The sequence below is a fragment of the Vicia villosa genome, linkage group LG7, assembly GCF_029867415.1.
Source record: "Vicia villosa cultivar HV-30 ecotype Madison, WI linkage group LG7, Vvil1.0, whole genome shotgun sequence".
Taxonomy (NCBI): Eukaryota; Viridiplantae; Streptophyta; class Magnoliopsida; order Fabales; family Fabaceae; genus Vicia; species Vicia villosa.
In genome coordinates, this window is record NC_081186.1 from 103714622 (window position 1) to 103740498 (window position 25877).

The 25877-nt window shown below is 31.5% G+C and overlaps 2 protein-coding genes and 1 long non-coding RNA gene across 4 annotated transcripts; 2 read left to right on the plus strand and 1 right to left on the minus strand.

Moving 5' to 3' along the window:
* The first annotated feature begins 2619 nt into the window (after positions 1-2619).
* Positions 2620-7338, plus strand: LOC131616321 (mitochondrial-processing peptidase subunit alpha-like). Its single transcript, XM_058887622.1, has 13 exons — positions 2620-2804; positions 3174-3413; positions 3560-3856; positions 5079-5246; positions 5386-5553; positions 5668-5748; positions 5866-5932; positions 6022-6119; positions 6242-6314; positions 6397-6467; positions 6582-6631; positions 6724-6836; positions 6945-7338. The coding sequence occupies exons 1-13, from the start codon at positions 2763-2765 to the stop codon at positions 6995-6997; spliced, it is 1521 nt and encodes a 506-aa protein (XP_058743605.1). The 5' UTR covers positions 2620-2762; the 3' UTR covers positions 6998-7338.
* Positions 7339-11661: 4323 nt separating this feature from the next.
* On the minus strand, positions 11662-17593 carry LOC131616322 (zinc finger BED domain-containing protein RICESLEEPER 2-like). Of its 2 annotated transcripts, none has more exons than XM_058887624.1 (4): positions 17490-17593; positions 16823-16911; positions 12054-13831; positions 11662-11953 (listed from the first exon to the last, which is right to left on the minus strand). In XM_058887624.1, exons 3-4 carry the CDS (start codon positions 13770-13772, stop codon positions 11912-11914), a joined length of 1761 nt encoding a protein of 586 aa, XP_058743607.1. In that variant the 5' UTR covers positions 13773-13831; positions 16823-16911; positions 17490-17593; the 3' UTR covers positions 11662-11911. The 2 variants fall into 2 exon arrangements, with proteins under 2 accessions (XP_058743607.1, XP_058743606.1); XM_058887623.1 differs by lacking the exon at positions 17490-17593 and adding an exon at positions 17075-17319.
* LOC131616324 (uncharacterized) lies at positions 14996-16348 on the plus strand. The gene is made up of 3 exons (XR_009288089.1): positions 14996-15157; positions 15366-15436; positions 15764-16348. It is a non-coding gene; the product is annotated as an uncharacterized LOC131616324 (long non-coding RNA).
* Positions 17594-25877: the final 8284 nt, after the last annotated feature.

Genomic DNA, 25877 nt, shown 5'->3' on the forward strand with positions numbered 1-25877 from the left:
TTCAAAATGATGTTGCCATAGAAAGGGTGTAATTATTGAGTTTATGCTATTTTACTTGTTGGACACCCAAATTCCAATTTTTATTTTTTTAAGAAAAAATTATACCTCTGAATAATAACGTTGATTACAAAATCAAAGTCTGATCCATAGTTGTAATGCCAAATTTTCGAAAATCTTTTTCCCTTTGAATAATAATTAGGATTTCAATTTCGATTTTAATTTTATTTCTTATTTTAGGATATTAAAGAGAATCAATTTTGATATTCCAATAGAGTATATGATTATTTATTTATTTTATCATATTTATACTGTAATCACTTTTATATAAAAGTAAATAAACAACCTTTTTTTCTCACAAATCATGCACTATTTTTCATGGTGGGGATAGTAGGGGAATACATCCTGTAACTTTTCATTTTTTATCTTTCTCTAACTTTTCCTCTATGTTTCTCATTATTTACTTTCTATCACATCTTTTTCCCTCTTAAATAAATATCACTTTTCTTTTGTCTTATAAAGGTAGATGATCTTTACCCTTAGGGTCTGTTTGGAATAAGAGAAATAGAAGCGACAGATATAGGGGAGAGAGAAGTAGGAGAGAAATGAGGCCTTTCTTCTGTTTGGAGCAAGACATAATTAGTGCAGAGAGAATAAAATTCCGTGGGTCCCACCCTTTTTCAAGTTCTCTCCAAAGTGAGAAGAAAGGAGTATAGATATTGAAATTTCCATTTATATCCTTTTTATTAATGCAGGAAATTAAAATTCTTCACCGAAACTGTACATTGATGTTTTTTTCATTTATATAGCTAGCCATGTGTATATTTGTTTAATTGCAATTTTTTTATTATAATAATTTAATAATAACAACTAATGTAGTATTTTATAAATACTAAAATACAAATTAACTTATATGAGTTGTATTAAAATTTTAAATATTAAATTTATTTATATTAAAATTATTATTTAATAATATCGAATATATATATATATATATATATATATATATATATATATATATATATAATATATATATATATATATAATATATATATATATATATTATATATTATTTTCTTTAATCATGTAGAATTATATTAACAAAATTAAAATAAAAAATACTAACATTTAAATAACATAAAAGTATATAAAGGGTGTTTTTGTCATTTTATAAATTAAACACATCTCTTTCTCTTCTATTTCTCACTTCTTTCTCTTCTACCAATCAATATATCAAATATACTCTACTTCTCTCATACTTCTCTCTTTTCACACTCTTTCTCACCTATTTCTCTCTTTACAACTTCTTTTCTCAACCAAACACACCCTTAGTGATAGTCCGCCCTCAACATCTCATGGACAAGAGTTCACCCACCGATATGATTGCTACATGTTCATTGGTTGACCTTAGTGAGGAGCTCCCAAGACATTTAGTATAAGGGAGACCCTTTTATTTTGTAGAGTTTTCCTTCAATCATGGTATATTTGGCGGTGAGCTTTTGGATCCTCTTCACTTCCTCATTGCTTGTGAGAACCTGGTTTGTTGTTAGATAATGTTTTATGCGCATCATCTAACTTGTGGGCTGGACGACCTCAATGACATTGATTTTGTCTGTTTCAATACTAGAGGTGGTCACTGTTTTAACTGTTTGTGATATATTTTGGTCTCATCCCAATTCCTTCAAATTGCTCAATACATTTTCTGTTTGTGATATATTTTGGTCTCATTCTGATTCCATCAAGTTTCTCAATGCATTTTCTAATGTGTTGATAACTGATTCAACATATAAGACCAATAAATATAAACCTCCACTTCTGAAAATTATTTGTGTTACCTCTACATAGTCAGGAACTAAATAAATCAAGGGTGAGGACGAAAAAAATAGTCAAACCTATATCCCTGGAATGTTATAATAAATTCTTCTATTGAGGAGTTATAGGTCGAATCTTCCATACAATTCAGAAGAGTGTGCGTGACATATCCAGATTTCTTGAAATATGTTGAAAGCATAATTTTAGACTAGGTGAATGAGAAAAGTGTTTGTGCACAAAGCTATCAGGTTGGGCACTTTAGATATACTGCAATTAATAGAGTTGAACATGCTCATGCCACATTAAATAGTTGATTGAGAAATTGTAAAGGAGATTTTTGTAAGGTTGGAAATTAGTGAACTAAGTTATTCAAAATCACGATAACGAGATACAAACATCGTTTGGTTGCATCATCATCGTATTAGAACACGAATTCAAAGAAAAAAATGTATTCAAAGTTGATCGATAATAAAGGGGTTTGTCCGGATATTGAAAAAAATATCACTTTTTATGCAAACTTACATTGGCCGGATTATAGATGTTAAAGGTGATGATAATTGCGGTTATCGCAGTGTTTCAACTTTGTTGCATAAATGGAGAGGAAAATCATACTCTTATTTGCCAAACATATGATCAAAGAGTTAAAGACATATAAGAAAATTTACACAAGGCTATAAGAAAAAATAGAACAATACGATGTAATTCATGGGCCGTGTTCAGCCCAACATAAATATACACATTGGATTCAAACCGGCCCAAGTTTCTGGTTAATTTTTTTAATTAAAAAAACAAAATATAAAATTGACCATTTCCAAAGGAAAGGTGCTTCTCTCTCGGTTGTGTTGTCCTGCTTCACAGAATCATAGGTTTCTCGCCACACACAGATCAAACTACAACCAATTCCAACAACTACCTCATTTTCATTTAGGGTTCCATTTTCTTCCTCATTCGCCATGTATAGAGCCACAGCTTCATCCCTCAAAAGGCATCTCAAGGTATCATCTTTTTCATCCATACCCTTTTATTCATATTAAGAACCTGTTCATATCTTATCAGCTTTTTGGAACCTACCCAGATAGCAGATTTCAGTTTCAATACGAAAAAATTGTTCCTTTATTGGTTTTCTGGTGAATCAGTTTAGTGGGTCGATACTGAAAATTTTATAATAATTATTCTTATCATGTTGTGGTGAATGCTTCTTGATATGTAGAGATCACATTGATTTTATTGGAGTAGTTCATTTTCTCATTTTATTACCGATATTGACATGTCAGTGTCTGTGTCTGTGGTGTGTTGGTGTTTGTATCAAGGTTTCATAGACTGTTTGTATTAATTATGTTGTGTGATGAATGTGTGTTATTTAGGGCCGTGGTGGCAACTTGGGAGCTACTAGGTTTAATACTTCAAGTGCTGTAGCTGCAAAGGTTTCCTCGGGTGGTTTGTTTAGCTGGCTTACCGGGGAGCGTTCGAGTTCACTTCCTCCTCTTGATACGCCGCTTAGTTCTGTTGTTCTTCCTGATCCTTTACCTGATTATGTTGAACCAAGCAAGACCAAGATCACAACTCTTTCTAATGGACTCAAAATCGCGTCAGAGACCTCGTCGGTATGTTTGTGTTTCTTAGATTCTGCATGGTTGGTTTTATGTGTTCAATTGCAAATTGATAATGCTAATGTTAAGATTGAATGATTCTTTTGATTTGGTTGTATAGCATTTATTGATTTTTTTTTTTTGTTATTATTGTTTATTAGAACCCTGCAGCCTCAATTGGGTTATATCTCGACTGTGGTTCCATCTATGAGACACCGTTGTCAAGCGGAGCTTCTCATTTGCTAGAGAGAATGGCTTTCAAGAGCACGGTTAACCGTAGTCACTTTCGTATTGTAAGGGAGGTAGAAGCAATTGGTGGTAATATAGGAGCCTCGGCCTCTCGAGAACAAATGGGCTACACATTTGACGCTTTAAAGACTTACATTCCACAAATGGTTGAGTTACTCGTTGACTGTGTAAGGAACCCAGCCTTCTTGGATTGGGAGGTCAATGAAGAGGTATTTATTATTAATATTCTCTTATGTTCTTAGCTCATACATCATTTTCTACACTAAATGAACATTTATTTTCCTTGTAGTAGGAGGTGCTTTTATAGAAAAATAATAAGTGTATAATTCTAGAGATGTAAAAGTGATTCTGGAGTGGTTTTGAGGTGTTTGGTCTTTTTAAAGTAGAATTGATTCTGCATTCAGAATTGATTCTACTTGAAGTTATAATTTGTAGCTACTGAGTTTAAACGCGATTTTCTACACTGAAATTTATTTTTCAACTCACTTTTACATAAATGTATCCAAACTTTTCTACTAAACTCAATTCTTTTAAAATCATTTCTACCAAACTCAATTATGTCCAAATCAATTCTATCCACCGCCAATTCAAACACACTAAGCCTCTGTTTGGAAAGCCGGTAACCTACCGCTGCTGAACGTCCATTGCTATTTACACCGTGATTTAGAGAAGTAACTATACGTAGCTTCTAAGAAACATGCGGTGTTACTGTGATATTTCTCAAAAGCCAAACATAGGCTAATATGGGCCCCAAAATGCTTTGTTGCTGTAAAAAACTTATGGGAAATGAAACATCAAAAGTGTTTCGTTACTTAGGATATTCCTTTCTGACATGTATAGCAATAGTTGAATAATTTGTTTGTAAATAAATGGAAGGCAAACAAAGCTGTTGCTTATTTATTTAAATGCATAATGCAGCATTCTAAGTTCAGACGCCAATTCATGCTGAGTGGAAGATTAAATATTACTTAACGTCGATTTTAAGCAGTGTCTATTTATTTAATTTTTCCCTTTTATCTACTAAGAAGCCGATACGAACCTAGAGATCACAATAACAGGAAAATCTGCCATTCTGGTGTGAGGGTTCAACGCTATATAAATTGCACATTAAATCCTATACTTCCAATTTTCCGACATGGGACTATTATCCCGCACCTCCATAACCTTGATGCTTACTCAGGATTCGAAAGCCTTGAAAACAATTGATATGACGAACCTCGGGAAATCTGCTAATGACCTGTGAACGCTAGCTGTTGTGGTGGTATAGCCCAAGATGTAAAGTGTAAACCCCAATAGCATCCTACCTTTTTCATAGCGATTCTCAAGTCTTGTACGTTGCTATTGGACTTGTGATAAAAACATGCCATCCCATTTAATAGTATAGGAATTATGACATTCCTTCTGAACCTGTTAAATTAACTTTTGTTACAGCTTCGAAAGGTGAAAGCAGAGCTTGGGGAACTCTCAAACAATCCCCAGGGTTTGCTTTTGGAAGCAATTCACTCTGCTGGTTATTCTGGTGCATTAGCTTATCCTCTTTTAGCTCCTGAAGAAGCACTGAACAGATTGGATGGCCCCAGTTTAGAGGAATTTGTTGCTGTAAGATCCGTTATCTTTTCTGATACTACTGGTATCATTTTATGCCAAGCTTGCATTTTCTTCTTTCTTCTTTCTGTTTTTTTTTTTTATTGCTTACAATCTATTTGAGAATCTAATTTTCTAGGTGTGAAAAAATCAGGAAAATTACACAGCTCCTAGAATGGTACTTGCTGCATCTGGGGTTGATCATGAAGAGCTTCTATCAGTTGCTGAGCCACTTCTTTCTGACCTACCAAGTGTTCCCCGTCCTAATGAACCAAAATCTACCTATGTTGGAGGTGATTTCCGTCGTCACGGTGAAGAAGGGGTGTGTATTACTTTCTTAAATAATATCATTTAGATATTTCTCGCATATCATTATTTTGATTTATTTCCTTGAAAAATGTTGTTATTCACCTGCTAAAGTATATTGCAAGAGCAGGCCGCACATGTTGCCATTGCTTTTGAAGTGCCCGGTGGCTGGCAACAGGAGAGAGATGCTATAGTTTTGACTGTTCTACAGGTATTCATGTTATGTATGATTTTCTGATTTCAAGTAGAACTTTGCTCTTGGTCTTTGCATCCTTTCCGAAAGAAGAAAAGAATTTTTGAATTGAATTAATAATTTTGAGTCATGTAGATGCTTATGGGAGGAGGCGGTTCATTCTCAGCTGGAGGGCCCGGTAAAGGGATGCACTCAAGGCTATGTAAGTTTTGCCTATGCCTTCTTTTGTACTTTTATTCATCTCTTCGCGTTGACTTGCTTTCTCTAACCGTTTGACTTGCTTGAATCCAGATCTTCGCGTGTTGAATGAATATCAACAGATTCAATCATTTTCTGCATTCAACAGTATCTTCAACAATACAGGATTATTCGGCATTTACGCGAGCACTGTAAGGAAAACTTATTGCAGTTTTGAGGCATTCAGTTACATGGATAATATAATATGGTTTGAGGCTTTCAGTTACATGGATAATATGATATAGTTGACACGTTTTCTAAATTGTGGATGTAGAGCCCTGAGTTTGTACCAAAAGCTGTAGATTTAGCTGCCAGAGAACTAATATCAATTGCATCGCCTGGACAAGGTTTTATTTCCACCCCGCTTTTGTCTCGACAGTATTAATTTTAATCTCTGCCAGATTAAACTAACTCTTATATCAACGACAGTTTCTCAGGTACAGCTTGACCGTGCCAAACAATCCACAAAATCTGCAGTTCTTATGAATCTGGAATCTAGAGTAAGCTCTCACCTTCTTTATGGCATATAAACTCGTTTAAAATGGTGTTTAGCGTTATTAAACTCGATTCGTTGTGGTTCTTGTACACTACTAACTATCTTCATTCTTTTTCAGATGATTGCCTCAGAAGATATTGGAAGGCAGATTTTGACATACGGAGAAAGGTAAAATCATCTTTTCACAGCTCAAAAGTGATTAATTGTTTCAATGGAAGTGTAATTTTAAGTTAATGCAAGAATCTACAATCCATTTTCAGAAAGTCTGTGGAACAGTTCCTGACGGCCGTAGATGAAATCACTTTGAACGATATCACTAAAATATCTCAGAAGATTATTTCCTCACCTTTGACTATGGCATCTTATGGAGATGGTAATTCATTCAAGCTCTACTCTTTCATAAATATTTCTTTGCTTATATAGTTAATATTTGATCTTGATCGTTGATTAACGAGACATCATTTGTCTTTTTTTGCGACAGTTATTAACGTGCCAAGTTACGAAACTGTGAACCGCATGTTCCATGCGAAATGAACAATATGACAAGTTTTCTGAATCATATACACGCATGCTTCCAATTTTCAAGAGCAATGCTGAAAATAAATCCAGGAAAATTTTGTGCGGATTATAGGACCCATTATTGAGGTTCTCATGTTGGATTATTCCAATTTTTGATTTGTTTGAGTAAATTTTTCTCTTCTTTCTTCTGCTTAAGAGATCACAAAAGCAGTTGAATATGATTTTTATCTGTTTTTGATAATCTCTTTTACTAATCAGTATCTCGTGTAATACTCGGGATTTAGTTTTCGATCGGTGTTCATGTGTTTGAATTCATATTAACTCAGTAGAAATAAATACACAATGCATTTCAACTATTATATTCTGTTAAAATATTGTGTATTTTTTAGTTTAATGTTTGAATTAATCAATAAACAAGCACTCATCAATAATTGATTTAGAAATGGAGTTATTAGCTTTTAATTTTTTCAAACTTAATTAATGATTGAAATATATTCTTCACTATTATATTTATAAATAATTTTGATACTCATCTTAAATTATTTGTTCATTTAAAATATAAATATTATATTTATTATTTTTTTCATTAACTTATCATCATTTAGTGTTTTGATTCATTTAACTATTCCACTATCTATTATTAATAAGGTTATTTTAGTAAATGATATTCATTTTATCATTGAAATTAACGTAATTAATGTGAGAAAGATGAAATATTTTTTACTGTGAAGAACAAACCATTAATTAATAAAGTTTTTTTAAGTTTATAATAGTGAAGAACAAACCACTAATTAATAAAGTTAGTGTGTTAAAAATATGATATTTTTTAACAACTTTATTATATTTTTAATTTACGTATAAAGCCTTATATCGAAATGGAAGAACACAAATTTAGTTTTTTCTGTACAAGTTTATTACTTAAGGCAATAAGTACAGTGAATTATTTATTTTTACTGGTACAATGATATTATTAGTACCTAGTACCAGTACATAGAAAAAGTTAGGTAAATAATTGTGAAAAAAGTGAGCACGTTTCTCTCGTGCATAGAAAAGATATTGCAAAGGAAGCAGTAGTAGTAACTTTTTATTTTTCCTGTGGCATGGAGGAAACAATAAAGGTAGAAGGTAGAGAAACAACACCCATTTATTTGGAGTTGTTCAAGTAAATATTTCACTACTTTAAAAATTTGTAAAAAAATTGAAGCAACATTGTTAAAATTGTCAGTTTAAAATTTTGCAAAACCATAAGAATTGCAAGACTTGTCCGTTTTGTGACCGCATAGGTTTGTTTTCATGACAACTTATTGTTATTTACTTTACTCGACACAATGATATTTGATTAGTACTATAGTAGGTAGAAAAAGTTACTCAATAATTCAGAATAATAATGACCATGTTTCTCTCGTGCATGAGAAAACAGATTGTAAATGAAGTGGTAATTTTTTAGAATGAGGGAGATTAAACTATACTCTAATCACATTTTTTAGACCATAATAAACAACATATTTATCAGGATGGTTCGTTGACAATTTTATATAAGATATTACAATTAATAATTAATGGTTAGTTAGTCGAGTGATGATTGATGTTATATATTTAATAGAGAGTATTATGGTTTAATCTCTTGTAACTTTGATTGGAAGGAAATAAAACCACTTGAATTAGAGTTGATCACAACTAAATTTGCCGGTTCAATAAGTATGAGATACTAGTGGTGAAAAAAAAAATGTTAATTAATTATCATGCACCCCTAAATATGATTTTAAAGATAAAAGTCCAATGTTTTTACAATTTTAATAGCTATAATTGTTTAAAAATATTAAAACTCTTTATGCTAAAACTTTATTTAAATTAAATTCTTCATACAAAGTTGTCATTTCATATCACAATTATAATTTGAAATTTAAAACATTTCACCTTTATTTTTGTATAGATCGGTTGCAAGTTACTTGATAGAAGATAATTGCAACTTTCTTGTAAATTTAAAAAAAAAATCGCAGTAATTTAGTTTTATAAGGATTTTTTTTGAAATTTTGGTTTCAATATAAAACTTTGGGTAATTTATCCCTACGGATCTATTCCGCAGAAAAAAAAATCTGTAATAAATTTAACAGTAAGTAGAATTAAAATAAAGATTTAGCTATGGATAGTATTTGAAATAAAATAGAGATCTCTAGAAATATTAGTCTAAAAAATGACTATGACTATGACAGTTTATATACAAATGATATTTAATTATTCAATATATCAATTAGGTTAAAGGATCATAAATAATAAAATTAAAAAAGTATATTTATATATTTAAAATTATATATATATATATATAGATATAAATATTTATAAATTAAAATTTAATAAAATATAGATTGTTGGTACATGATTCACTTTCAAACAATGATATTTCTTTGTATTTGAAAACATTTTTCATATATATATATATATATATATATATATATATATATATATATATATATATATATATATATATATATATATATATATATATATATATATAATATTTGAAATAGAAATAGAGATCTCTAGCGAAGAATCACTCTTTTAATACAAATGATATGTTTTATTGAATCAAAAACTTCTGATTATTTGTTTCACATAGGACAATCCCACTAGTGATAGGGAAATGATGTGGCGAGTTCGGGTTGACGTGGCGGGATTAGTCATTAATAAGTCAAAACAAATGATATCAAAATGAGTTTGGATTATGAAATAACTATGCATAGTTCCTCAAAGATTTAAAGAAAATTATAATGCTTCACATTCTCGAAAGCATGAGGCATGTAAGAGCGAAATAGTTTAAAAAAAATTATGATTGTTCACAATCTCGTAATCATGAGGTCAGTAAGGGCGAAGTGATTTAAGGCGAAGTCATGATGGTCCAATGTTCCTCAACCCATTTGGAGTGAGAATCCCTTTCACCGTTTTCGAGACTGATTTCTTGAAGGCAGTAAACGTCTCTCCCTTACAACTAGGGGTGACAAAACGGACCCGGCTTGTTAGGCATACCCGTTTTGCCCACACTTTTTTTTGTGGGGCGAGCCAAAATTTTAAATTCGCAACCTCTAATATATTCGTCCATCCAGTTTTTTGTGGCGCAGACGTGGACATTTACATAAAATTTTATGTTTTTAGGCTAAAAGGTCCAAAGCCCACTGACATTGCCCGCCCCCACTCTGATTTTTTTGCAGGCGGGCCAGAGTTTCAGACCCACACCCTTAACTATGTTTGTCCAGTTTTTTTGCTGACTTTTGCGTGACGGGCCTAAATGGAACGGACCTTTCCATTTGTCACCCATACTAATACGTCTTAGGATATTTGCTCACAAATATATCTAAATTACAATAACAATTAAAGATCTAGTTAAAACCTGTTTTTAATAAACCATCAAATAAAAATGATTTTTACAAAAATTTAATTTATTAAAGTAAAAAAATATTACTATTTAAAAATATTAGATGTGAGTGAATGTATCAAATAAATAAATATTAGTAACATTAGAAAGGGAGTAATAACTAAAAGAAGAGAAAAAAGAAAACCTTATGTTGCTTCATTGAAAGAAAATGGTTATAAAGAATTAAAAAAAAGAATGAGTGTAAAATTAAAAGTAATATTAGATATTTTTTTTTTAAAATAATTGAATAATAAATAGTTAGAAAATAAAATAATAAATTTGAGTGAGTAATACTTAAGAACATATATATGTTTGTTGTGAGGGCTTGAGCCCTTAATTATATATATGGTTTAAGATTATTTTTCCTAAGATAATATTAAAATAAATAACAAAATTATTACTTATTAGATAGAGGATGCATAAGAAGTGGAATTGTGGCACAATATGATAACATTTTGTGTCCATACATAGTGGCAATACATTAGCAGCCTCCTCGCCCACACATATCTCACCCCTTCAACAATGTGCCATTAGAGGGTGGGTCCATATTAAATTGAGACATGCATGCATAACACATGCTCTAATAATTAACAACTAGAGGTGGAAATAGGCTTTTTGTAAGTAGGCCCGGCCTATTTTTTAAATTCAAAGTTTAAGCATGACCTATTATCTATCATAGACTTTATTTTAGGCCTGACTTGACCTTTTTATAAGCCTGACCTGGCCTATTAGCCTATTTAAAAGCCTATTTTATTATACAGTTATTACATATACACACTTACTATAGCCTGATTTGTTAAAGATCCCACCCAAACAACTATTATTAATATTTAAAATTATAAAATTCTAAATTATAACTATTATTTGAATTTAGTTATAAAAGTCAAATAAATTATAAATTATAACTATAATTATTATTTAAATTAGTTAAATTAAAATTATAAAATTATAATTTAAATTTAGTTAGTCATAGATTCATTATAAATGTCAAATAAATTCTAAATTATAATTTTGAATGTTATAAATTTAAATAATTTGGAGGAATGTATGCCTTATATAGATAATATTGAAACATTATATTAAATATCAAAATGTGAATCATTATACAACAATTAATTATTTCTTTAGTAAGTAACTCACCTTGTTAACTTCACCCAAATTAGCATCATAATAAGTTAACAAACAAGGCTTTCACTATATGAGAAATATTAAACAAAGATGCCACGGATATTTAGAACTCACATGCAGAATCATAAATCTCTAGAAGAGAAACATCATAGTGCATTAGTTTAAAACACCAGCAGAAAATTCAAAATATCATGATAATCCATCAAAAAGGATTAAAATTCATAACACAAATAAAGTATTACCTTAAGCCACTACACAAGCAAGTTTCTACAAATACTAACATAACAGACATAATGACAATATGTTAAAACACAAGAAGAACAACAGCAGATGCATTAGTTTATAACACCAGCAGAAAATTCAAAATATCATTATAATCCATCAAAAAGGACTCAAATTTTTAAGGTGATCTCTTGATGTTGTTCAGCCGCCACCTTCAAAATAAGAAAGAAAAATTAAAAACTATAACAAGTTTAAAAATTATACTTGTAAGAAGAATTATATAAATACAATATGAAAAGAAGAAGTTTTAACCTTAGACTTTTGTTTCAAGTTATACTTGTGACAAAGCCAATCCCCACCATAAATAAGTGCTTCTATCGATTTCTCATTCAGTTTAGAGCAATATTCATCAATAACTCTGCCTCCGGCACTGAAAGTAGATTCTGACACCACAGTAGATATAGGAACAGCTAGAATATCAGCAGCCATCTTTGATAAGATCTTATATTTTAAGCTATTGTTCTTCCACCACTCCAATGCGCTAAAAGAGCTATTATCTCCATCAGGAATGTAAACACCTTCATCAAGATAAGTTTGTAATTCTGATTTCACTGTAGGAACAACTTCCTTTTCACGCACAATGCTCATGATTCGGTCAAATCCGATGATGACTGAAGGTTGAGATTGGATCGAAGATGATGATGATGAATTGATGCCACTAGTATGAACTTCATTAGAAGATGACTCTTGCAGACTTAGAGAAACATATTCAGCATATAGCTCCTCTAACGAATTCTTCACCTTCTTTATATTCTCTTTAGCAACTTCAGCTTCATATATCAATGGAAAGCATATATCAACAGTATGAAATTTGCTCCTTGGATCCAAAACACTAGCAATAGCCATCAACAAATTGCATTCACCCCAATATTTGTCAAACTTTAGTTTCATAGAAGCTGTCATTTCTCTCATAAATGAATTTGTATCTTCTGTTGCTTTATCAATGACTTGCTTCACCCTCCAAACTTCCGCAAGATATAGATTAGAAGTAGGGTACTCACTACCTGATATAAAAAGAGTGGCAAGATTAAACACTTCAAGAAATTGACAAACTTTCTCAACATTGTCCCAATCTTCAGTTGAAGGTGCATACTTATAATGTGGTTCTCTTTCCTTATAAGATGGAAATGCAATCCTGAATTTCAATGCAGCGGATAACATGTGATATGTAGAATTCCATCTTGTTGGGCAATCAAGTATGAGCTTCCTATCTTTCAGCCCCTTTTGTTCAACAACATCACAGAAAGCTTTCAATCTCTCATCATTATGGTTAATATACTTCACACTTTCACGAACTTTGCCAATGACATCCTTAATTTGGCTAAGACCATCTTGCACTAACAAATTTAGTACATGTGCACAACATCTAACATGAAACAATGCCCCTCCAAGAACTAACATTCTGCTTAGTGGATAGTCTTCCTTCAAACTTTTTAAACAAGAATCGTTGTAAGAAGCATTGTCGACTGAAACTGAAAATATCTTATTCTCAATTCCCCAAGATTTCAAGCACTTGAAAATTGCATCAGCCACATCAATCCCACGCCTTGGAGCAGGAATTTTCACAAAACTCAACACCCTTTTTTGGAGTTTCCGTCCATAATCAATGAAATGGCCAGTGATAACCATATATTCAGCTACTTGGTGACTTGATCTCCACATATCAGTAGTTATACTAATTTTTCCAATTTTTCTCAATAAATCCTTCAAAGTTTTCTTCTCTTCCTCGTATATTCTTAAACAATCCGCTCTTGCTGTTTTTCGACCGATTTTATGAAAATATGAGTTTGCATATTGAAAAGCCCACATCCATATTTCATCCTCCACCACACTAAAAGGGTGTTCATGTACCATAATAACAGTAGCAATGATTTCTCTCATCTTCTCATTTGTATATCTATCCCCAATAAATGGATTATCCTGATTATAAGGTTGAAAAGGAATAAGAGTTTGCTTCTTCTCTTTAGCCATGTGGAGCTTCCTTTGTAGGCAGTTTTCAGAATGTCTTTTTAAATGGCTAGTGCTGGCCCCTGGACCACCAGTTAGGGGTGGAAGTAGGCCGGGCCGCCGACAAGGGCCTATGGCCTAGCCTATTTATGGCCTGGCCTGGCCTGACCTATTTAATAAAAAGGTCAAATTTAGGCTTTTCAAAAATCCTATTTAATTAAGTAGGCCAGACTTGAGCTTTTAAAAAAGCCTATTAGGCCTGATAGACCGGCCTATTTAGTAGTACATACATGAAGTCCAATAGTTTTTGTATTATATAATATTAATACACAAAAAATGAAAACTAAAGGTCTAATATAATTATAAAATTTTAAAATACTAATAGTAATGATTGAATGACGTTTAAAGTAATGAAGAGTCAGTTTAACAAATAAATTGTATTGGTCACGTGGAGAGGTGGAAAGACAATTCACAATTTACTAGGTGGAAAGACAATTCACAATTCACAATTCACAATATATTTTTTACTTATTGCCTTTCCACCTAGTAAATTGTGAATTGTCTTCCCACCTCTCCACGTGACCAATACAATTTATTTGTTAAACTGACTCTTCATTACTTTAAACGTCATTCAATCATTGCTATTAGTTTTTTAAAATTTTATAATTATATTAGACCTTTAGTTTTCATTTTTTGTGTATTAATATTATATAATACAAAAATTATTGGACTTCATGTATGTACTACTAAATAGGCCGGCCTATCAGGCCTAATACGCTTTTTTAAAAGCTCAAGCCTGACCTACTTAATTAAATAGGATTTTTAAAAAGCCTAAATTTGATCTTTTTATTAAATAGGTCAGGCCAGGCCATAAATAGGCTAGGCCATAGGTCCCTGTCGGCGGCCCGACCTACTTCCACCCCTATTAACAACCAAAAATATGAAACTAGTATATACCCAATCAAACAAAAAGATTAAGGTGATGCAATTTATCTAAACTTTTCTTAATATAATTAAAGTAAAATTGTGGTCTATATGATATAAATACAAAAAGATTAATGTTTATTTTAAAATTTTAAGAGGATGTGTCATTCTAATAGATTTTAGTCGTAGTGGATATAATTTCTTTTTATATAATGTTTGTGGCCGTTTTAAACTACAACTAATAATAATAATAATAATAATAATAATAATAATAATAATAATAATAATAATAATAATAATAATAATAATAATAATAATAATAATAATATATTTTTAAATTATGGCGACACTTATGAAAAATAAAAGATTTTTATTTTTTATTTTTTTTAAACTTTTTTAATAATGGAGTGTCCATAATTTTAATTATCAAGTGTATTAGGTAAGGTTTTGCCAAAAGTTGTAGCTAATGAAAACTTAATCTTTCTGTAAGTATTCACTTTTTCGATATTTCATTTACTACTCATTTTTTGCTTCTCTACCTTTTGTAACTATTTTTTTTCACTATAATTATTTTTTTCATTCATTCTTCTCCTAATTTACATTAATATTTTGATAAGTTTAAATAATATATTTATTAATTAAAATTTATTTATTTGACAACGGTAACATTTGCAACAATTATTTTTCTAACAGAAAAATTCGCCAAAAATGGCATTAGCAAGGGCATTTTGGTCGTTTGCATGAGTTTTTGGTGGTCGAAAAAGGTTAGATGTTCTTGAACTCTATTTGTAATTACATAGTTGTCCATTTCTATGTGTTTTGTAAGCTCATGATATATAGGGGTCGTTGCTATGTACATAGAGAAGATATTGTTATAGTCGATCGAGTGTAACTACTTGTGTGTAAGAGATTTTGATTAAGGTAACAAATATAAAAGTCAATGAACTCCTGATAAGTGCCAACAATACGTAAAGCATATAAACATTTATTAACTTAATTCACAAATAATCAGTTGAAAAACCTTTAATTTATCAGTAAAATATGATAAAACACATGTATGAACTTTTTAACAGTGTATTTATTAAGTACAGGTAAAAAGAGGCAAGAAAACACCAAAATTAGTCAAAAAGCACCAAAGCTCGCCACACAATGCACAGAGCCTCGCCTAGTGAACAAAGACGATAAAAGAATACTTCAAAGCCAAGTAACTCCAAGACAAAGAAATAAAAATTGCTAAGCGAAGTATGACGGTTCAAGATTTAAGGGTTAAGTTACTTCATGGGCAAGGAAGGATTTGCTTGTTAACTGAGCTTGAAGGTGCGCTTAACGAGAATGGCATATAAGAACCCTATAGTAGCGTTTCAGTCAGTTCTGTTAAGGATAACTTAGTTTTAATTAGTAGTTTTCTTGGAAAGTAGTGACAGAAGTTCAATGTATACCAAAAACTTAATAAGAGAGGAAAATAGAGGAACATTGAGGGTGAAAACGTTGTTTGAGGAATCAACAACAAATGTTTTTCAACGTCTTTCTTCTATGGCTTAATTGCAAAACTACAATGAGTAACCGTAGTTGATTTATCTAATTTTTATGGTAAGATGTAGTCCTCATAATACTCATGTATCGATTGTGATAATGACATTTTATGTACTTTTTCTTATGTTTTATTATTGACGAATTCTCCGTTCTTAATGTTTTGTTTTGGATTAGGTAACATGTTTTCATGGTGTGACTTGATATTCAAAATGTACTGGTCATTACTAGATCCAAGATTTTCATCTGTTGGATATGCTAAAGTCTAGAGATAGATTTAGGTCTAGTCTCCATATGAATTGTAGAAACTTAATTATACATATTAGTCAATAGGATGAAAGATCGTTTATAAGATAATGGGATTGATCTCACGTTGTTGACTCAGTTATGAACTGTGACAAGAGTAATGGGCGATAATACTATTAGCTGATTAGAAATGCTTGTTACTGATCACGAACATACATGAAGACATGTAGATAAAATCTAATCCCAATAAGTTTTCTCAATTGTTAAACACCAAAGTTCATTTTTACTTTTAGTTTTTTTATTTTCCATCTTTTTAACATAACAATCAACATTTGATAAATCATCCTTAAAATAATATGTAGGAAAATAGATACCTTCTCCTGGTTGAAGCTTGAGATAATGAAGAGTTCTAAGACTTGTTTGAGAGGTAAGATCAATAGAAGCTAATAAGAATTATCTTTACCTACAAACAACAAAGGAAATATCCGAGCGATAAATAGTTAAATATAAGAGTTAGCCAATTAGTCTTTTAAAACTAGCAAATTAGATAGTACTGCAAAAACATCGGTTTTTAATTGAACAATAAGATCCATAAGAGATGTATTTTCTATGATTCAAGGATATACCACTCTTTGAGCTAGAGTTTATTTTCTATAATTCAAGGATATACCACTCTTTGATCCGTTCCACTCAAATCCTAAAAGGTATTTAAAGGCTCCTAGATCTTGGATGTTGAATTGTTTATCCAGCAAAACTATTTTCACAAAATTAACTTCATTCAAATCAGGATAAAAAAGAATTAAATCATCAACATATGTAAAAATACGAGTAAAACCAGTGAAAATAGTTTCGGTAAACAAGGAATGATATGACATGGATTAAATGTAATTTAAATCCAATAAACTAGTAGTTAATTTTGCATTTCATGACCTTCTAGATTTCTTAAGGCTATACATTGATTTATTGAATTTAAAAACATTGTTCATGCATAAGGAATCAATACTAATAGAAGTTTCATATAAATTTCATCATCCAACTCACTACTTATTAAGAATTAAATGTTAAAATCTATTTGGTAAAGATGTCAATTAGATGATGAATCCAAAGAGAGAATAATGTGAATGGTCATCATGTTGACTACACAAATTTATTGGGGTGAGGGTGTGATGTTATAAAGTTTGAGGTGAGGATGGATTTTATAACATCACAGCCTTCCTTAAACTGTGTCCAAGATTGTCTCCAACAATAATTCCATACAGTTTTAGGACATGAATAATTTAGGTAGTTAATATGAGATTGGACAACTCATATAATCCAGTAAACATATTTTATCATGATCAATCATATTCAAGAATTCTAAACACATTAATTTTCATTTTCGCGCAATAAGCATATTTATATGGCGAAGCTTCTCTTTGAAGCAATTATGGTTATCTTGGGGAAGGTTTTGTTTTGACTAGGTTTCAATGGTAGTTTTGATGAATAATTGTTTAGGATGAAAATTAATCAATAGGTTTGTCTCGCCCTTACCCTGATTCCAAACCTACCTTTCATCCTCATATCAAATGTGATTCAACTTGGACGCAAGTGAAATAACTCTACAAGAATGACACTTAACGTCTTTATGGAGTGTGTCATAAATTGATGAACATTACAACCATGAAAAATATAAAGGGTTCTATGTAAACATATCTCGGTCAAGTTTATTCTACACTTCATGATGTTAATGAGCTCTTACATCGTTTTAGAAGAAAAATAACTAAATAAGAGAAAGTGCGTATACAATATAACACCTTTTTCATGTTCATTTCTCTATATTGATTACCTCATGAGCACTCTTCCATTTGGGCTTTGCCATTGTTCCTAATATATCTACTACCTCCAATGTCCTTCTTTGAGTAAATGTAGATCATTCACTTAAGCTTATTACTTCCTCTGCGCCTCTTGCCTCCCCTTCACAAGGCGACACAACTTCTCTTATGTCACCTGTCAACAATTAGCATTGCGTCAAGGAGAACTATCCAAATCCAAACCTCATCCCAAGTTTTATCATTATAAGTAACTTGAAAATACTATTAAGTGGTGTTGGAAGTTGTATAATTAACCTTCATGTAAGGTGATTGAGACTCAAATTAATCATTCAAACGTTTATCATACTACACCTTCTCATCAAAGCTCTACATAATGTTACGATGATTTCCTCAAGTGGTGTCAGAATAATCAAAACTTTGGTTCTACTACTTTGATTGGGCACACTTGTAATTCATCTACTTTCCTCAATAAATTATTTTATGTTGGCTCTTGGGTCCTTGATTCTTGTGTATATGATCATGCTATCAATAATAAAGGTCTTTTCTATTCCCTCTTCATTTCTAGTTTCTTACCTACTATAAATTCTTTCAATATTTCTAAAACTTGATCCTAAGGGATTGGTTATATTAAAAATCTACCTTCTCTCTTTGTTGCTTATGTTCTCTATGTACCCGATTGTCCATTTAATTTACTTTCAATCAGATGCTTAACTCGTTCTCTTGATTTTATTGTCACTGTCAATTATTGTAATATTACCTTACATGACCAGTGTTATGGATAAATGATTGGCATGGGATGTGAGCCTCAAGGCCTTTACTATCTCTCTGTGTCATCCAAGACATGCTCAACCATAAATTCTTCATTCATTATCCATGCTCAGTTGAGTCATTGATGCTCAACCGGCTCAGCCACAAGTTTATTTAATTATCTAATTTATATTGCGAGTTGTGTCAGTTATGGAAACACACTCATAGTTACTTTCTTGATCAATTTAATAAATGGGCTTCAACATCCCTTTTTACTTTAGTACACGATGTTTACGGTCCCTCTCATGCTCTCTCTACTTTCGTGTCTCCCTTATCGAATCAAATAATGCAACGTGAGTTTGATCTTTTGAATTACCTTCAAAAAGGTATACTTCAAACACAAATTACTTTTCCGCATTATATGGATTTATGTTATCACCATCTTTCTCCATTAAATTATACTTTCTTGTTTTTTTGTCTTTTGTTTCTTTTCTTAAATCTCCAAGTGGTGCATTATCTCACCTTGAGTGGAGGCAAGCAATAATTGACAAGATATTTTCTCTCCAAATTAGTGGTACTTGGGAATTGGTTCCTCTACCCCTTTGGAAGTGTTTGGTGGGTTATCGTTGGCTATATACGACGAAGGTTGGTCTAGATTGTAATATTGATTTCTTTAAATATCGCTTGGTTGTCAAAGGATATACTCATATCTTTTATGTTGGATAGTAATGATATTTTTTACATGCAACCAATGCGGCATCAATTAGACTTGCTCTCACCATTGCAGTCATTGGTGGCCTCTCCCCCAATTTGACATAAAAAATTCTTTGTTTACATGGTGGCCTCTCCCCCAAGTATATATGGAGCAACAACTTAGGTTTGTTGCTTATGAGAAGTTATATACTATAGTTTTCTGATTACATATGTCTATTTATGGTATTAAGCAGTCTTCGAGAGCTTGGTTTGGCATATTCAACATCATAATACAATAATTTGGTATTATTTGTAGTGAAGCCGACCTTTGTTTTTTTATTGTCATCCAGCCCAGTGATGCATTTACCTTATTAAGTATGTAAGTGGTGTTGTCCTAACTGATAGTGATCAAGAATGAATATTCTAGTTGAAAAAACATCTTTCAAATTAATTTGAGAGAAAAGACCTTGGTACGCTCTGCTATTTTTTAGGTATTGAGGTAGCCCGATCTAAATATGGTTTTGTTATTTCTCAGTAGAAATATGGTATGGATATTTTTGGTAGCCTAAACTAGTTGATACACCTATGGATCCAAGTGTCATGCTCCTATCCAATTAGGAATATTCTCTATTTGACTCAGGTAAGTTTAAGAGATTGGTTGGAAAATTGAATTATCTCACAATCACTCGCCCATACATTTCTTTTAGAATTATTATGGTAAGTAAATTCTTACATTCTCCTTGCCAAGAACACATGGGCGCTACTATGAGGATCCCAAGATACATTAAAAATACTCCAGGATAAGATCTCACTTATGAAGATAAAGTACATACTCAGATAATTGAATATTTTGGTGGTGATTGGGCAGACTCACCTATTGTATACTTGTTAGAGAAAATGTGATATCTTGGAAAAGTAATAAATAAAATGTGGTTCCAAGATCAAGCGTCGAGGTCGAATATAATACTATGACTTGTAACATGTTAGCTCATTTGGTTGAAGAAGTTGTTCAAGAAACTTCAATTTGAAGAAGAAAGGCCAATAACACTTATTTGGGATAACCAATGCAAGCTGCAACACATATTGTTTCAAATCTAGTTTTTCATGAAAAGTCCAAACATATCGAGATAAATTGTCATTTTGTCAAAGAGAATATCAAATCAGGCGACAATATCACATGTTTTATCAACTGTATTGATCAATTGACAAATATTTTTACAAAGTACCGATGAAGTCATGAAACTATTATATATGTGGCAAACTTAGTGCATTTGCCTTATATGCTCCAACTTAAGTGTATGTTGATATTTATATATTTTATAATATATTATAGGCTTAATTACAGTTTTGATCCCTCTATTTTCTCTAATTCACGAAATTGGTCCACCTATTTTATATTTAAACAGTTTTGGTCCCCCTATTTTAGATTTAAACAGTTTTGGTCCCTCTTCCATACTTTTGCACTTAAAATTGACGATATTTCCACTTCTTAAATGACAAATTACTTGTAAAGCATGACAAATTATCGTATATAAATATTATTGAAATTTATAGATATAAATATAAGTTAAAAAGCAAAAAACTCATTGATTTTCTTTGAAAAAACATGAAAGGGGGACTAAAACTGTTTGAATTTAAAATAGGAGGACCGAAATTGTTTAAATTTAAAATAAAGGGACTAATTTCGTGAATCACACAAAATAGAGGGACCAAATCTATAATTTAGCCAAAAATATTCCTTTAATTTCGTAGAGTGCAATATTTATGAAATTAATTGTACAAAACAAACTGATATTTGTGAGGTGAAAATCACCTCACAACTCTTCAAATCACTCCGCAACTCAAAATTTGCAAAGCAAACAAAACACTTCACAAAAACGTTAGCTGAATATTTTGTTGGGTTAAAATTACCTCACAACCTTGCTAGGTGAAAATCACGTCGCAACGTTGTTAGGTGTAAATCACGCTGCAACTTTCTAGACATGTGAATAGTTCAGAGCAGTATGTTCTATGTCAGTATGTCAGTGGTGGCAAAATGCATATTACACTTTATTTGCTAGGTGAAAATCACCTCGCAACACTTGTGTCTGCTAGATGAAAAACACCTCACAACTTTTATTAATTAGGTTTTTAAAATACTTTTTATCAATCTTCTTTTAAAAACACACACAGACACACACACACACACACACACACACATATATATATATATATATATATATATATATATATATATATATATATATATATATATATATGTGTGTGTGTGTGTGTGTGTGTGTGTGTGTGTGTGTGTGTGTGTGTGTGTGTGTGTGTGTGTAAGTTATATAGAAATGTGAGAATAAGAACTATCTGATTTCAAAGGAAAGGAAAAATCTAGAAAATCAAATACATTTAAGAGGAAAGAGATATCACTAAGAAAATTTTAAAAATATATTTTAATCACAACCATTAATTTAAATCCAATGGTTATTATAAATTTTTTACATTCTCACATAACTTACTCATTTTTATATATATATGAAGTATATATATAGTGAGAATAGGTAAATTATATAAGAATGTAATGTTACTAAGTTTGACACCCTGGTCTCATTTGATCATATCCCTATATGGGAGGGGATCATTTGACACTGGTGTCAAACATTAACTATAACTCCAAATCTTACCATTTTATTGTTGTTAATCCAATGGTTAAGATAAATTTCCTTAGAAAGCTCAAGTTAGTTTTTAAGTGAATTTTAAAACTAACATGAGTTTTTTAAAGTGAATTTATCTTAACCATTTGATTAATAATAATAAATAGTAAGGATTTAATGTCAAAGTTAATATTTGACATCAATGTCAAATAATCCACTCCATATATATATATATATATATATATATATATATATATATATATATATATATATATATATATATATATATATATATATATATATATATATATATATATATATATATATATATATATATATATATATATATTCAAATTACTAGCACATCAAACTAATATTCAAATTACTGAATGTCCTATATTGTTGGAATTGCACTGCCTTTCAAAATACTAGCACATGCCGTTGGAAATCCACCAATATCTATGATGAATTTCTACCACATAATGATAATGGAAAAATACGAAAGAAAGAAAGAGAATGATTTTATGCAGAGTTTCTCTCTGCACCCAAACTGTGGAAAACTTCTTATTCACTTGCAACTGCAAATTCTGTGAATAAAACTTGATTACTAAACTAAGGGTTACTCCCTCTATTTATAGATATAGTTTAGATTGCTCTCTAAGCCAAAAATCCCAAAATACCTATTTTGGAACTAAATCAAATCTAATCAAATATGTGCGTAACTAAATCAAATCTAGTTCGACACACACATTATTCGACACTATGAATTACAATTTAATATACCACCTAATTCATTGTGTCTAAGCTATTTACATTCATCATAGCTCTTAGCCTTCTGAATATTTCGACCAGTAGTCCCTTCGTCATGATATCTGCACTCTGATTCTCAGTTCTGCAGTGTTCCAAGTTCATCTTCCCATCTACTACATGCTCTCGAAGATAATGGAACCTCATTTCGATATGCTTGCTTTGATCATGTGCTATCAGTTTTTTTACAAGGTTGATAGCTGGCATGCTGTCGATTTTCATGGTAGTTGCTCCATGATCTTTACCTTTTATCTCTCTGACCAAGTTCACCATCCATGTTGCTTGACATGAACAAAGAGAAGCAACTATGTAATATGCTTCACATGATGATAATTCCACCACTGGTTCCTTTCTCAAACTCCAAGCAACTGGTGCACCACCTAGCATAAACACATATCCAGTTGTGGATTTTCGATCCTCAGCATCACTACACCAACTTGAATCAGTGTATCCCTACTAACTTGCACTCTTTTCCTTTATCACTTGTAGGAAATAAAAATCCATAGTAGGGAGTTCCTTTTAGATGCCTCAATATCCTCTTCGCCGCTGCTAGGTGTGATACCTTTGGCTTCTGCTTGAATCTACTTAACATACCTACATTGTATGCTAAGTCAGGCCTCGTATAACAAAGGTATGTGTCTTATTCCCTGAGGTCTGCTTGGGCCTGCATTACCTCGGACTTCTTCTTGTCAAACTTCTTCTATTTCTACTTTAGTGGCTGGTTCTTCACAAAAGCTAAGCGGGCTAAGCACGCCTACCGCGCTAAGCAGGCTGTATTTTATTGGTCTTAACCCGCCAGACCGCGCTTAGCGTCAAAAGCCCGCGCTAAGCGCCAAACTTTCTGCCAAGCTTGTCAAAAATGCTTCCAGACCGCGCTTAGCGCGGTCAAGCCCGCTTAGCCCGCTCAACAGAAAAATGAAATCTTATTTTGGCCATATCTTGAGAACCGTAACTCCGATTTGCGCCCGGTTTGAAGCGTTGGAAAGCTTATTCCATGCTTTATCTAAAAATGAATAAATATCAATGAAACTGATGATTTTTCTCATATTTGTTTTGAGCGCTATCCGCCGATGAATTGGTAAAATTGCGTGCTCGCCGCCGTGTCTTCAACATTTTATTCCTCAAAGCATCGAACACGCATAAATACCTACAAAAAGACAACAAAACTATCAAATGGTATATATTTACACGAAAACGTAACAAAACACAAACGATACAAATATACACAAAAACGGGGAATTATTCAAACGGTATTAACAAAAAGTATCGATAAGTGCCACTATTTACAAACACAAAATAACTACATTTTGGCACTTAACAGTTAGCTTTCTTATAAATAGCATACTAGTCTCTCATCATTGCACAATGTAAATCTTAATTAGGGTGAGAGAGGACATTTGTTATTCTATAACCCTTATAATCTTGTTTCAAAGAAATGTAAAGAATAACAGTTTATAACCAATTTCATTGTGTTCTTCTTGCTTCCCTCTTTCCTACCCTTGTGGGTTTCCTTTACAAGAAAATAAACATATTGTACTTTATTCTTGGCATCAATTTCACAACAATACTCAAAATAAGAGACATAATAAAATCATTGTATGTTGTCTCAATTATGATAGGTATGTTTTGAAACTTCTCTCTTTTATTCAAATTCTAATTGGGATAGAAACCAATATTAAAGTATCAAAACATAAAATATTGATTTTTGAACTATAAAGTGTATCATTTTATCTTTATAGAGTTTGTGTTTGAGGAATTACGCTCTGTCAAGTGTATTTTTTAATCATGTTTGAGAAACCATGTATTGATATGTTTATAATGGTCTAAACCCTCTTAGCATCAACAAGAATAATGAATCTCAATTTTTGCAATAGCAGGGGAACTATCGCATTGGATCAACACAACTAGCATACATTTTTCCCATAAAGTAATCTCAACTAGCAAGCATTTTTAACCAACTTGTTTCTTCACTAGCAATATATAATGCTATCATTTCCGATTTTGTTGTTGACTGAGCCGTGATAGTTTATTTCTTTGATTTCCAAGATACAGCTCCTCCAACTATACTGAATGTATAACCACTAGTTGCTTTAGAATCATCTGATAAGGTGTTCAAATATGCATCATTGTATCCTTCAAGTATAACTGGAAATCTATGATAATGTAAATTGAGATTCATGGTCCTCTTAATGTATTGCATGACTCTCTCTCAATGGCTTTTCAATGCTCATTACTCGTTTTAGTTGTATAAATGTACAACAATCCTATGACATATACCATGTCGAGTCTAGTATAAGTAGTGTCATACTTATGACTACCAATGATGTTATACTCTATTTTTCCAATAATCTCAACAACGTTCTTAAATAGGTTAACACTAGCATCATATAATGCACAATCAGGTTAACAGTCAAAGTAGTTATATTTCTTTAACATCTTCTCCACATAATGAGACTGATCTAAAGAAATTCCTTGTTCAGATCTAGTAGTCTTGATACCAAGAATCACATTGGCTTCTCAGTGGTCTTTTATATCAAAGTTGTTGCATAACAATAATTTATCATCATCAACAACATAAAGGTTTGATGCAAATATGATGAAGTCGTCTACATAGAGACATATGATAATGCAAATGCCACTTTCAGATTTGTAGCGAAGACATTTGTCACTTTCATTTTTTGTACCCATTCGATATCATTAATTTATCAAACTTTTCATGTCATTGCTTTGGA

What these genes read in the sequence shown, in the direction of transcription:
- LOC131616322 (XM_058887624.1), bottom strand. Translation starts at nt 13,772, where the DNA reads ATGGCTAAAGAGAAGAAGCAAACTCTTATTCCTTTTCAACCTTATAAT. An exon ending in ACTTGAAACAAAAGTCTAAG is followed by an intron (nt 11,954 to 12,053) that starts GTTAAAACTTCT and finishes CTTATTTTGAAG; the next exon opens with GTGGCGGCTGAACAACATCA.
- LOC131616321 (XM_058887622.1), top strand. Translation starts at nt 2,763, where the DNA reads ATGTATAGAGCCACAGCTTCATCCCTCAAAAGGCATCTCAAG. An exon ending in GTTTAGAGGAATTTGTTGCT is followed by an intron (nt 5,247 to 5,385) that starts GTAAGATCCGTT and finishes TGAAAAAATCAG; the next exon opens with GAAAATTACACAGCTCCTAG. An exon ending in GTCGTCACGGTGAAGAAGGG is followed by an intron (nt 5,554 to 5,667) that starts GTGTGTATTACT and finishes TTGCAAGAGCAG; the next exon opens with GCCGCACATGTTGCCATTGC.